General features: G+C 27.4%; 2 protein-coding genes across 2 annotated transcripts in view; both read left to right on the plus strand.

The window, feature by feature from the left end:
* The window catches only part of LOC108689062 (neuroendocrine convertase 1-like), a 32,095-nt gene extending 27,606 nt beyond the window's left edge, over positions 1-4,489 (plus strand). The window contains exons 12-15 of the mRNA XM_018195667.1: positions 116-285; positions 2,961-3,094; positions 3,919-4,041; positions 4,221-4,489. Coding sequence (XP_018051156.1) covers positions 116-285; positions 2,961-3,094; positions 3,919-4,041; positions 4,221-4,340 — 547 coding nt within the window. The 3' untranslated portion in view covers positions 4,341-4,489. The remainder of the gene's footprint in view (positions 1-115; positions 286-2,960; positions 3,095-3,918; positions 4,042-4,220) is intronic.
* Positions 4,490-10,814: 6,325 nt separating this feature from the next.
* LOC108689079 (ankyrin repeat and death domain-containing protein 1A-like) overlaps positions 10,815-14,174 on the plus strand; it is a 26,416-nt gene continuing 23,056 nt past the window's right edge. The window contains exon 1 of the mRNA XM_018195683.1: positions 10,815-10,952. The gene's annotated coding sequence lies outside the window, so the exon portion shown is untranslated. The remainder of the gene's footprint in view (positions 10,953-14,174) is intronic.

A 14,174-nucleotide genomic window follows, 5' to 3' on the forward strand; every position in this document is an offset into this window, starting at 1 on the left:
CATCAAAGAGGTTTTTCGTGCGATCTATTAATATTTCAAGAATATTCAATGGCTTCGGTTTTCGTATATTTTCAAATTCATTGCACACAAAAATATGTAATATTTATGGTTATAGTGCCGATATCAGACTGATATATAGAAGTTTAAAGAAACTGCAATTCGATACCACTAACGTTTGTCGGACTTCAGGGAGTGAAATAATATTTTTGGAGCACGTAGAAATCGAAGCGAATCTCAAGTATTCTCGTCGCGGGGCACTACAGATGCGTCTGACTGCGCCTTCAGGTATTGTAGATTTGATTTTGATTTTTCAATTATTTTTCTTCAAAATTTTCTCTTTTCTACGTGTCATTGTTAGTAAATTAAATTTATGTATGTGCGCAAGGGGATCGAAAAATAGAATTTTTTTCCTGTTTTTAAGCTTCGGATTGTAGAAAAAGAGATAAAAATGTAAGTAGTACTTTTAATAAAACTTTTATGCAATAAACAGATCGCATAAGTCTCTTGAGTCAGTTTATTCAGCTATGCTTTATTTGAAATGCACTTCTGGAAATGTCAATTTTCATTTGTATACGACTTATAAAAGTATAAAAAAAGAAAGACGAAGAAATAACCATGAGAATGATCACGAAACTGAACTGTTTTACGTTCTTAACTAGAAAATATTTGAGAGATTTCTAAAAACATCACGCAAGAAAAATCCTTTATAATTATATCTAAGATGAAATCTCTCAAGAATATTCTCGGAAGCTAAATGCAAATGTATTTAGCTATATGCAACCCATAGCAAACCATATTTATCGAATTCTATTCATGATTGCGTTTGAGTTTATGAAAAAAATAACTAAAAAATGCGAATAGAAGAAATACAAAGCATAAAGAAAAAATAACATGATTAAGATATTAAATATATAACTAAATTAAGCAATATAATTATATAACATCCAAAATAAAAAATAAAGGTATTTTGATAGTTTCGCTATCGAAGGTAAGATAAAAGATGAGCTTTCGAGAAAGAGAGAGAGAGAGAGAGAGAGAGACATTTCTTAATATGTATTTTTTTTATATATAATTTGTACTCGTATTTATCATTGAATTAAATATCTATTCCTTTCTAATCTAATGTTAAAAATAATTTTTTTTCGTTTTATTTGTATACAAATTTATTTGTATATATAAAATTTTAAATTATTTTTAAGATTGCGAAAATATTTTATTATTAAAAGATTAAAACATCAATGTATAATTAAAAAAAAAAACATTAAAAATAAAATCTACATCCTAATTATTAAAATAAATTTTTGGAAGAATTTTTCTATAAATTTTAAGTTTATCGATCAAAAATATTGCATAATTTGATATAACACAGCTTTAGAAAGACGGCAAATAACGAACGGATTCTAACGAATAATTCCAACAGAATTAATACTATCATTAATATTGCAAGTCACGTTTCTATGTCGCATAGCAAATGCAGTTAACAGCATAAATACGTTCTTACTTCAATTTATAGCTAGAAATTCAATTTAATGCTACTTCGATGCGGCTTGTTTATTCGAAGAGGGACAAAATTAAATAGAAATAGAATTTATTTGTTCAATAATGATTGTCGAATACTGCGTTTAGTAACTTTACTGCATAAATCTTATAAATGTATAATAAATAGAGAGCCAGAAAAAACTCTATAACTCTATACTTTGTATCAAATAGAACGTTACTTCAAACACAGACACGAACGAATAGAGATAGCAATCATCACATTGGCCAATACAGCGCGTTATTTAATTCCATACACATTTTCCGATTGACGTTGTTATCGACAAACGACATCATTCACATCAGAATATTGAAAGAAATCCGAAATGTATTGAAATGCAAGAAAGAAATAAATAAAAATATCCAGACATCTAGTACAACAATACAATATAGCTTTGAGATTTATTCTTTTTTTGCTTTTATATTCGCGATTTAACTAATATTAATTATTAGAATTTCAGCGAGAATACTCTGTTTCAAATCATTATTATATTGCATTGTTTATAATAAATATAGAGAAAAAAGAAATTTTGAATCTTCTTTTAATAGAAGACAACTTTCAATATCAATCTTTAGATTAATTTTGAGAACAAATTCTAATCTTTTAAACATTCATTTGTTTACGTACATTAAAAACTTGATTTTTGTTAAACAATTTCATAAAAACATTGAATACTCTCTCTCTCTCTCTCTCTCTCTCTCTCTCTCTCTCTCTCTCTCTCTCACTCTATTAGATTATTATTACTTTTATAAAAAATATCTAGAATAAAATAATATAATTTTTTATTTCATATTTTTTATTATTATTTCTGATATTATTAAATTAAAATATCAAATTTTATTTTAAACTTATTTCTATTTTTTGTAAATAAATTGAGATTAAAAATACTTTGGCTAATGATATTCATATTTTATTTATTGTAAAAAACCGTATAACTTTTCTATTTTAATTATATTAAGAGATGCTCGCAATTTATAGTAGTAAGATAAGATAAAATGGTAAAGTAAGATAAAATAATTCATGTTATAGTAAAAATTACTTTAAAAAAATGTGATGTTTCCTTTTAATTACAGACAAAAGTCTGTAATTAGGTCATGTGTGTAACATTAATCAAAATAGCAAGCTTACTGTACCTACAAAAAGAAATCAATAGTGTTCACACGCAACTGTATTAATATTTGCGTTTTTTGCAGAATCGATATGTAATTTTGCAGAATCATATGTAATTATGTTAAACTAAATAAAATGTATTCACATGCTAATAATAATCATCGTGTAAACCAAATTTAACTTGACGTTTTATATTAACGTGATGAGATCTTTTTTTTCTGTTACATAACAAAAATACCAATATTTACCATAATATCCTTAAAATTGCGTTGTACACAAATTCTACTTATGCAAACCATATTTCATTTATTAGGGACTTCAGCCCAGATTCTTAGTCCAAGGAAATTGGATAATTCTGACGCTGGTTTCACGAAGTGGAAATTCATGTCCGTCGCGACGTGGGGCGAAGATCCTCGAGGAACGTGGACCTTGGACATACTTGACGAAGTAAGACTAAAAATATAATAAATTCTTATAATAAATTCTGTTATTGATTTATTATATGGCTCCCTTACTTCGAAAATGACACAACTCAAAAAGTTCAGTTTCTTAGAAAAAAGTAAAAGCTATTTTTCAACTTAACAGAAAATTATTGACTAATCAAATAATATCAGCACAAGAAGTATATATTCTTAATATGATCAAATGTCATTTGTGTCATTTTCGTTCTACATTCTTCTTAACAATTCTTAAAAAACTACTTTTTCTGAAATGTTTTTGATTTTAATAATAAAGTTAATTTTTAATAAAATAATATTTACTTAACTCATTCATTTTTAAAAGAAAAACTTTATACTGTGTCTACCATAGAAACATTTTATATTAAAATTACAAATATACTAGTCAATACCGTATCGGATAAAATGTATCGTTCTCAAAACGTGTGTATTTAATGGTAATAGTAAATATATAATATAAATTCAGAAAGGGTGTTTCGGTTGGATATATAAAGTAAAAGAGTTCACTCCCTTTTCCATCAAACATCTCAAATTATAACCCATGGGTTTCAAAGGTCTACGTATCACATACAAACATATTTGTATGAATAAATTTGCATATATACATAATATTTACATACAAGTAAAAAAATATGAATTTCTAAGACTTTCTTTTTTATAAGAGAGGATATATCAGAACCACGGTTTTACTGGATAGCGATTACATAATTATTGAAATGTTTAATGTACAATAATTGATTTATCGCATATTGATGCATTGAAATTATCTCTCCGCACATGCATATTTGATCGTGTATATTTACGTCCTTTCAGATAGGTCCAGAGCAAAATAATGGCACAATTGGAATATTTACATTAATTTTGCATGGTACCGTACAAATTCCGGTTTATCATCTGAATGGACGAATCTACAACAAAGACTACAATCACAAAACTGTAAGTAAATATCATATATAATTCGGTTGTTTATTATATGTTTTGCTATTTACATTATATGTATATATGTATATTTTACTTTATTTATGTATATTTTATTATTTATGTATATTTTACTTTATTATATGTATATTTTATTATTTATGATATGTATATTTTATTAACATTGCTTGTTCTAGTACGATATGATGGAATCGAACACAGCAAATGCTATTGAAGATAAATATGACCATATAACATTGCCAGAAATTAATAGTATTTGGTATAAGCAGTGGTTGAGAAAGCTATTAAAATTATGATAACCAATTTTTTAGTTATATTATTGAATATTAAATTATTGTGAAATAATTAGACTCGAATAATTACTACGATCTATCAAAACAGTCATATTTATTAACACTCACGTAAGTTTACGTTAAAATAAACTAATCATAACAATTGAGAAAAATGTCTAGTTGGAATTCTGGTTAAAAATGGATGACTTTTTTTGAGAATTTTCTAATTAAATTAAATTTATTAGAATTCTAATTGAGATGATGAAAATTCTGAATATAATCAGAAAGATATAATCAGAATTTGCCGATTCATTCATTTTTAATCAGACATTTTTCTCAGTGAATATCTTTTATTAATTATTTCGAGCTTTCATTTTCAGAGTACGACATAATACAATCGTAAATTTATGAAAATTTGCTTGCATGCATATAACAAATGCTAGATAATGGATTGCGATATCTTTGTATCAATGGTGGCTTAATTAAATAAATTTCCTGCGAACGCCAACGGAGGAACTTCTTTGTAATATCCTATGTAATATCCTATGTGAACATATATATAATCAGAGATACGTAATTTACCTTTAATTCGTTATACATCGAGTGTGACTCGCCTATCTCTTTGTGTGCAACTGTCTGGACCATTTAATAACTGACATTAGCGGTAATAAACATTACTGAAATTCGAGACGTTGCGGAACTGGATAATAACTCTTGGCTCTGTGTACATACAAAGGGTACACTATAAATCATGAGTTACAGACGGACGTAACTGAACCGAAATGGACTTGCAAATCACGAGCATTAATTCCTTCATAACTGCATGCAATTAAGATTTAGTAACGAACAATGGCATAATACATCAATTATGCATATTACATCAATTAAGATTTCATCTTATCAAATTATTTTTCTGCTTTAAACGTTTAAAATTTTCGATCCTTTTTGTTGAGAAACAAAATCTCTCCGTAAAAATCAAGATTTGTATAACATTATTAATTTCTAATATTTTTTAGATTAAAATACAATTATAATAGATATTTAAAAAATTTTTAAATTTCTTGATTTGAATTTTCTGAAAATTGAAAATCCTTTCCAAGAATATTCTTTAGATATGCAGGTTCTTTCATGCCATTCTAAGAATCTACATACTTGGCTTTGCAATCGTGAAATGTCGTATAGATCCAAAAGATACATGCAAACGTTTCCCTTTGCACGTACCAGCGATTACCATATAAGAAAAGAAAGAAAAACATTTGAGTTTACAATCTGAATCATCTTTACAAGAGATAACATTTGCATTCCACCTTAAACATTTGAATTCAATACGAAAATTAAAAAATTAAAAATTAAAATATTGTATATACTTGTATAACTTTGTTATTTTGCATTTTTAATTTCTAGAAATCTAAATCTAACAAAAAAATTTCAAGTTTTGGTTTTTATATAACAGAGTAGGATATTACTATAAAATATCAACAATAAAATGTAATCTAATAAAAAGTAATAAAATATATAATATAATAAAGAGAATAAATTAATTAATTATATTTTGTTTTAATATTTAAAACAATTCTTAATTTATTAACAAATGAATGAAAATTGTCAAAGTAAAGAAAGCATAAGTTATAAAAAAATAACTGTATATATGTAACAAAAGAACTATCTAACACAAGTCCGTTCCAATTAAAGATAATATATAAATTGTGAACAGTGATGCACTAAATGAGACAAGACGATATTTTTTGAAATATTGTCTCGTCTCGTAAAAATATTGAAAAATTAATTTTCATCTCGCTCTCATTATCGAGATCGAAAATAAATCTCGTCTCGATTTCGATATTCTGGAAAATATCGACTCTTTTGCAAATTTTTACATTTAAAAAATTTTTGATTGACTGCACTGAAAAAAAAGATTGGTTGCAACAATTTAGATAGTAAAATATGATATAGCATTTTTATATGGCTGCAGCAAGTTTTTGGTTGTAGCAGCAAATTTTTAGTTGTGTTTGGTTGTAGCAGCAAATTTTTAGTTGTGTTAGCCTATCCGCAATGTTAGTGATGATTTCGATAGACATAAGACGGTATTTATAGTCGATTCCTATATTTAAGACTATCTTAAGATATTATTTAAAATGACCTTGAAATAAGAACTAGAATAGAAGAATATCGGCTATAATATAGTAAAAAACCAAACACTGGGATATACCAAATAAGGATATCGATGATTAACACGAATAAAAGAGAGGGAACACAATCTAAGTCTCCGTTCTCTCTCTCTAACAGAAGAAAGTGAGAAAAACGCTAATGGGAGCAAATCCATAGACATAGGGTTAGCTCGAATCTACAATAGATTTTTAAGTCTTAAGAAATAGACATATCATAGTCGCTTATTCTCTTCGCATTTTACTATAATTGGTCAATTTCTTGAGTCAACGACTTAAAGCTTAAAACGCCTATTGTATTACTTAATGCACCTATGTATATTTGTTTTCTAAAAATATATTTATTCATTTGATATTTGATATTTTCAATATTTTTGAGCCAAGATGATCTTGAAAAGGCAACATTGCCTTATATCGAAATTTATTAATCAATAATCTTATCTTGATTAATTATCTTGATATCGTCTTGATTTGAAGGCAAGACGAGACAAGAAGAATCTTGAAGTCTCGAATATTGCGTGCATCACTAATTGTGAATAGTTAAACAATTTATAAATAATATGCAATATTTAATTCGCATATTGTATAATAATTAAATTAACTATTCTTTAAATGAATAATCTACGTAATTCGCAAAAATGTTGATCTAATATAAAAGCAACTTTTGCAACGCAAATACTATCGCTGTTATATATGTGCACGTTTCGACTATAAATCATCCTCTACGCGAGCCTGCAAGAATTAAACTTACACAAGCATATTTAGGTGATATATGTATCTTTACAAACGTAAGCAAAATATTGCACAACTATTTATCACAACTACAAAATATCAATCAGATTCTTTATTCTTTTTGATGCAATTTAAGAATCGCGTAATTTTATCATTATTTTTTTAATATCAAGTTTGAAGTAACATTTGAAATGGATAGATTTGTTCTGGTACATATTTTACTGCTGTTTATTTAGAAAATTAGTTTTGCGAATTAATTCAACGTTAAGCAGTTGGTTTAAAGTAATTTCGAGAAGAGATGATCTTGCGCGTCGTTCTAATGTCATATACTGAAATTGCGCAGTAATGTTCTAGCATAATCCATCATCGTGAGAATCGCAATGACAAAACCAAATAGATTCATTACTGACTTACTGATAAAATCAACACACAAATGGTACCACAATTGACTATACTTATATAAATGAATAAACTGGTAAATAGTAATCTATACAAAAATTAAATCCATATAATAAATTAAATGTATAATCACTATAATGAATAAATTGTATCATTAATTGATTTCGTATATTTGGATTTCTTTATAGTTATTTTTTAAGAATGTTAAAATATTGATAAATAACAAAAATCTTGAGAGCACGAGCGTGGCATGACAAACAGCGCTGTCTATCATGCCAGAAATCCCGGGTTCGATCTCGGGTAGGAACCAAAATATTTACGCTCGTGTCTCCTCTCGAAAAAGGCTGGAAATTTTCCGAGAGTATCCTTGCCCACAGAAACACCTCTCGAAAAATTTGTCGTTCAGAATTGGCATTAAAATATATGTTCCATATACTGGTAATTGAATAATCAGCGTGCACAAGCATATGAGAGAGACACAAGTCAAAGTCAAAAGTCCTAACGTAAGAAGATGAAAAAAAATAAAATCTTGGACTATATGTGAAAACACAATCAATAGGAAATAATGGCCGTTATAATGGATGAAAACGATTTTTGATCTTGTACAAAATATATAGAATTATATACGAGATCAAAGGACGATTTTTAATTATGGACCTTTATTTTTTATTGGTTGTCAAGATATTAATATTTGTCCAGCTTTAAAGTATTAAAAACATTTTAATTTTAAATTAGATAATAGAAGATTCTTGATTATTTTCGAATAATCAAAATGAAAATATTTTTCAATGAATTTTTAAAAAATATAAAAAGTAATGATATTTATTTAGAAGATAAATTAGTTTTAAGTTCGATTTCCTGCCTAACGTTGAAAACGTTAGTTTTTTTTCTATAAATTAAGAACATATACAATTATTTAAATGGATCATGAATCATACGTGAATTAAAAAAATAAGCTCTAAATGATATTGGAAATCAAGATAAATAATACTAAACTATAATTTTAATCTAATCTAAAGTAAAAATAAATAAACTCGATGTAAAGGTAAACTCGAGATAAATTAATTTTAGCATATTCAGAGGCACGCGATGTAGGAAATTACAACATATTCTCAAAAATTATATTCTACGCGCTCTTATTATTTCAAGATCCCTTAAACCTCTAATGATGAGCTTTCAAGATTAATTAAAATTATTTGCTTAATTTATTTTTTCAAACAAGATTTGTTTCAACATTCTCTATTTCATTTTCACTGATAATAAAGTAGTATAATAAAAACTGTTTACTATTATTATTCTCGCATATTGGAACTAATTTCTGCTTTTCGTTTTGTTGTACACATCTACGCATAGAACTTGCATGTAGTTTATCCATCAGAGAATTGCAAATTTGATGTACCTACCTTTTTATTATAGGTAGCGCCTCCATTTTTAAAACTTTAGATAGATTCATGAGACCAGATGCATAGTAAAAAATTGCACTAGGTATATGTATCAGCGCATATATATTACTTTCCAGAAGTTTACCCGCTGAAATAACGCATTTAAATCACTTCAAAAGAGTCATATTGTTTTCATACATCAGAGTCTAAATAACAGCTTTCGTTCAACTATCCGGCATTTATTTAAAATATTATTCTGAGACTCATTCTTAGGTAACTAGATAATTAAATTTCCTTTGTCTATTACACAAGATCTTTTATAACGTTAAATAACATTTAACTCATTAACACATAACTCATTAAATATTTCTCAAACGATGAGTTTCATTAAAGATCAGATAAACCTTGAAAATGACAATTACTCTGCAAATATGCGGAGCGATCGATTGCAATATTTCTTGTTCCATGTTATTGCGTCCTGCGTTATTACTAAAGTTTTTTTTTAGTTAGCGATGTCCAATATATCACAATACGATCAACCCTGTAAAATAGAAATTTGCAATGCGACACAAATTAGTGATGCTGTAAATTACACTTCGCATCGATTGGGCACGAATAAAAATTATCAACGCCTCCACATATTGTTCCAAAAAAAGGTCTCCTTGACCTTTCTCAACGAACGAATTTTAACAAACGATTTTCAATGTATTTTGTAAAATCGGAGGACTATGTTATAAAAAAAAAATGCGATATTAGCAAACGACTTAATGGTGTCGAAATAGGGCGGATATAAAGATTTATATGGTAAAAATAAATACAAACTAGTATACGTTGAAAAAAATTTTTTTTTCTAGACAAATCGATATACTATAGAATTATTCTATATTTTTTTCTGGACAAAAATTCTAGACTTTCTTTATCAGAAAAATTGGCATATTATTTTATATATTATTCTTTCTTGTTTAACAAATATAGGTTCGCAATTTTTTATTCTACTTGAAATCGAACGTTACATTCTTTTAAGTTTTTTTTATGCTTGATTAATTAACGATTATAAGGAAATAATTAATATTTAGTAAAAGAAAATTGGTGTATATATTTAAATGGATGGAAGTAAATATATAACAAATATATAAATTATTTTAATTATAAAGATTGTATTAATGTACTTTCATAGCACTTTTTAATTGTAATGAGTATATTCTGGTTACGAAGTCGTAGTGCTTAGCGGTACAATTTTTTTACTTTTTCGTATTGATTTAACCATTTGGTATATCCGCTTTTAAAATAAGTATTGGTCAAATATGCATATTTAGCATTAAAAAAATTTTTTTTTAATATTTATATAATTTAATTTTAAAAAGATATTACGGATTTATTATTTAAAAATAACAAGTTTTTTTACACAAAGCAGAAAATGTTTAAAGATAATCTTAAAAGTAACAAAAAATTAAAGAAAGAAGTTTAAAGAGAAATTAATATTACAAAATGATGTAATTGTAATATTTTCAATATATTATTGAAATTGCAAAAATACAAAAATGCAAAAGTTTTTAAGTCAGGATGGCTGCACTTTTGTTCCTTGATGTTTAGACTCAGAGTCAAATAGACAATGAAGAATAGAAAAAGATTGCTACAATTTCGAGGCGATTTCAAGCTATTTCCAAATCGGCAAGTCCGAATATATATGCCAACTAGAGCGATTATAATAGTGGTCCAATCCTCCACATGGCTGCGCTACCGTCGACCTAATAACAAGGGTGCCTCGCAGGTGAAAGGGGATGATTTGACCAGTAGCATGCCGTCTCTCGTAGCGTGAATATCAGGTGAGCTCTCGTAGCGAAGGAATCGCAGTGAAAAAACGCGACATTCATTGTTCACCTGACTTTTCAATCTCATTGTACCAGATTGAAGATCAAGAAAAGTGGCATTCTATCTCGACGACATTTCAGAAAACCGTAAGCGCACAATTAGCAAAAAATTTCTTCATACATTTAAAATTAAAAGGGATGCATAATAGAATTAGATAAATTTCATTTTAATTAGTGGATGTACGAGTGTATAGTGTATAATAAAAGTGCGTATATAAATTTAATGTATGATAAAAGTTTCGCGGTAAAATCATTAGGACTAATGAAACAGTCTCGCTAATTGTTGCAAACTCTAAATGATTAAAGCTGAATGAAATCAAATTCCACTATTAGTATTTCATTCTCATTTACAATACAAAAGTAATCTCGTATCAAATACTACATTAATTACAAAAATCGAAACGTTAAATACATTTTACGTAAATGTTTATGGGGTACATTTTATGAATGTTCTAAAAAAACCGTAATAAAGAAAATTGTATGTTCATAATACTTAGCGAAATAATTTTGCAAATATAATTGTGACTTAATTGAATTGACCTAGAAGAAAAAGGTCATAAAGACTATTGACACGATCTACGCCGTGTATGACCTACTCATTCAGCATCCATTTCTCATAGAGTTTCGCATGGAAGGCATCCGTTCAAGATGAATTAATTAATCATTACAAACATATATACAACCCTGTTCGTGGTAATTTAACGGATTCTTTAACAAACTACACACGATTCCATAAATTAGTTAGAATTTATTTTCCTGACTCGTGCCCGTATTTATTGAATTTCTACGCATCAGAAATTGCAAAAAAATTTTAGAAATAAGAGATTTACTTAATGTCTTAAATGATTTCTTTCTATAATATATACAGGTTAAATATTCCTATAAAATTATTTGGTTCTTTTATTTGTTCCTTTAGTGAAAACATTGATATGTTAATGTTTTAAAAACGTTGTTATATTGTTTAAAAATTAGTAGATTGTGAAAAAATAAGGAGTTAAATTAATTTCCATTGAGAAAAAATTGATAATTTTGAAATAATTGAAAGAATTCTATAAATCTTTGAACGTATGCTTCACTGTAATGTTATTTTATTCTTCAGTATTGTCTCTACATACATCAGTTCGTACTTCGTTACATTAAAAAGTACAGCTTTCCTATTGCTGTATAATAGAATGATGAAAGAGAAAAGAAAGAGAGAGAGAGAAAGAGAGAGAGAGAGAGAGAGAGAGAGAGAGAGAGAGAGAGAAGTTACGAACTTTAAAATTAAAATCTCTTAAGAGATTTATAAAAGCCACTCGTTAGCCTTGAATACGAGATAGCAGTTATTGTTATAATGTTGACAGAAGCATATTCATAAAGTCAGAACGTCGAGAAAGTTTTTAAAAGCATAAACTATGATTTCATAGGATTAGTCTCAGCATAGTAATACTATTATAGTATTGAAAATGTACGCAAGAAAAAGTTAACATAAAATATTAAAATATTTAAAATATTGTAAAAAATGTATGCATTTTTTTTTGTTTTAAAAATGTAAAATTAATAGTGCCTTATAAAAATATAAGAAACAAAAGGACGTATATTTACATGAAACAAAAAAGCATATGACATTTATATGATATCTTATTCTGACTTATCAATTTCAATAAGTTCTTGCTTTTCGAATAGTTAGAAAATTACATAATATGAGACAATAACAATTACGCCATTTCCGCGATGTCACTGTTTCTACTCTCCAAATAATTCGCTACTTGGAACGGTATTGCATATTTGATGAATTAACAGCGAATTTATTGATTAATTGTAATAACGTTATCTCTTGAAAGGAAAAATATTACAAATAGTTTTAATAAATGATTAAAAATTGGATATCAAGACACTGAATTCCATCTTGTAATAATAATCGGGATAAAAAAATAAGGATAATAACATAACAAAATCAAGTAGCAAGAAAAAGCACGTAGCAAGAAGTAATAAATAAATTTTGTATATTATCGATCTAACATTACTACATTTCTTAAAAAGTTAAACTTGAAAAAATATATAAAATAGAATTCCTATTGAAATAGGAATAGTGTACAAACATCAAAATAGAATTTTACAAAAAAACCTAATAGATTCATTTTTAAATAAAAATGCCCTGCCAGTCAGTTCCATGACTTTTCAGGTCAGTTCGGGCTTAGTGTGACAAGAGCTGGAATCTGTAATTAACAAAACTTACCTGGAGAACTAGCCACTATTTCTCGCGAAATTCAGAGTTGGGTGCATACGCGTGACACTAACAAGCACGGAGATAATACCTAGTAACAATAACGCTAAAATAATTTAAGGGCTGTGCGAATGTATTGTATATGTTTCATTCATGCATCCAACTCACGAGTACACGAATGATTTGCCGTGAGGCTGATCGACGTTCATGTTTCGCCCAACACATGTCGTTTTACATCGATATGTTGTATTCGACGAATACGCGAAAACATACAACGCAATTGAAACTGACAGCGACGTAAACAAGAAACGAATTAACAATTGCATTACGCCCTGCTACGTCCTCATTAATAAATCGACTGAACTGAAATGTTCAAGATAATTAAAGGATTATCATTGCAAATCATTTCATCAATTTCATCTTTGGGGTGCCTAGAACTCAAAAAAGTTCTCTTATAACAAAAATAAAACGTATATATTTACATTGGCACGTGTAGAATAAATTTTAATATTTTTCTATGATAGACATTGTTTGATATTTCTGCAAGCTTCAAAAAACGCACAACGGGAAAAATTCTCTGCTACACCGTAAATATTTTGAAAAAGTTCCCTTTTCTCACTTTGTTTTTCAGCAAACATATTCGTATAAATAGTATGTCTAGCTTAACATCGAGACACTATCAGTGTCTCCAGATATTAGAAATTTTTTCAATTACTAATGTTTGGTTTAAGTTTTGAAATATTGTTTAAAGAAAAGATTTTTGTATATTGTTCAGAAAAACAGTGTTTCATAACGTATATTTCACTCATTTATCTTGGCATAGCATCGGCTGTATTCAACAGAGAATTGCGCACCGCTAAATAGTAATCGCAAATGGTAGATACATACCTTCAGGTCTTGTAAATTAGATTCTCAAATACCGCAAGCCGTATTCAACAATTTTCTCTGTTTAATGCTTTAATTAATAGCTAATAATTTCTTTCAATAAATAAAAACTTAATTACTGTTCGCTATTACTTTATGCTATTTCTAAATAAATAAAATATCAAGAATTCTAAATCTAAAATTTTAATATATTAAATTTAATATATTAATTTTAATAT

This window comes from Atta colombica, unplaced genomic scaffold (genome assembly GCF_001594045.1).
Source record: "Atta colombica isolate Treedump-2 unplaced genomic scaffold, Acol1.0 scaffold254, whole genome shotgun sequence".
Classification (NCBI taxonomy): Eukaryota; Metazoa; Arthropoda; class Insecta; order Hymenoptera; family Formicidae; genus Atta; species Atta colombica.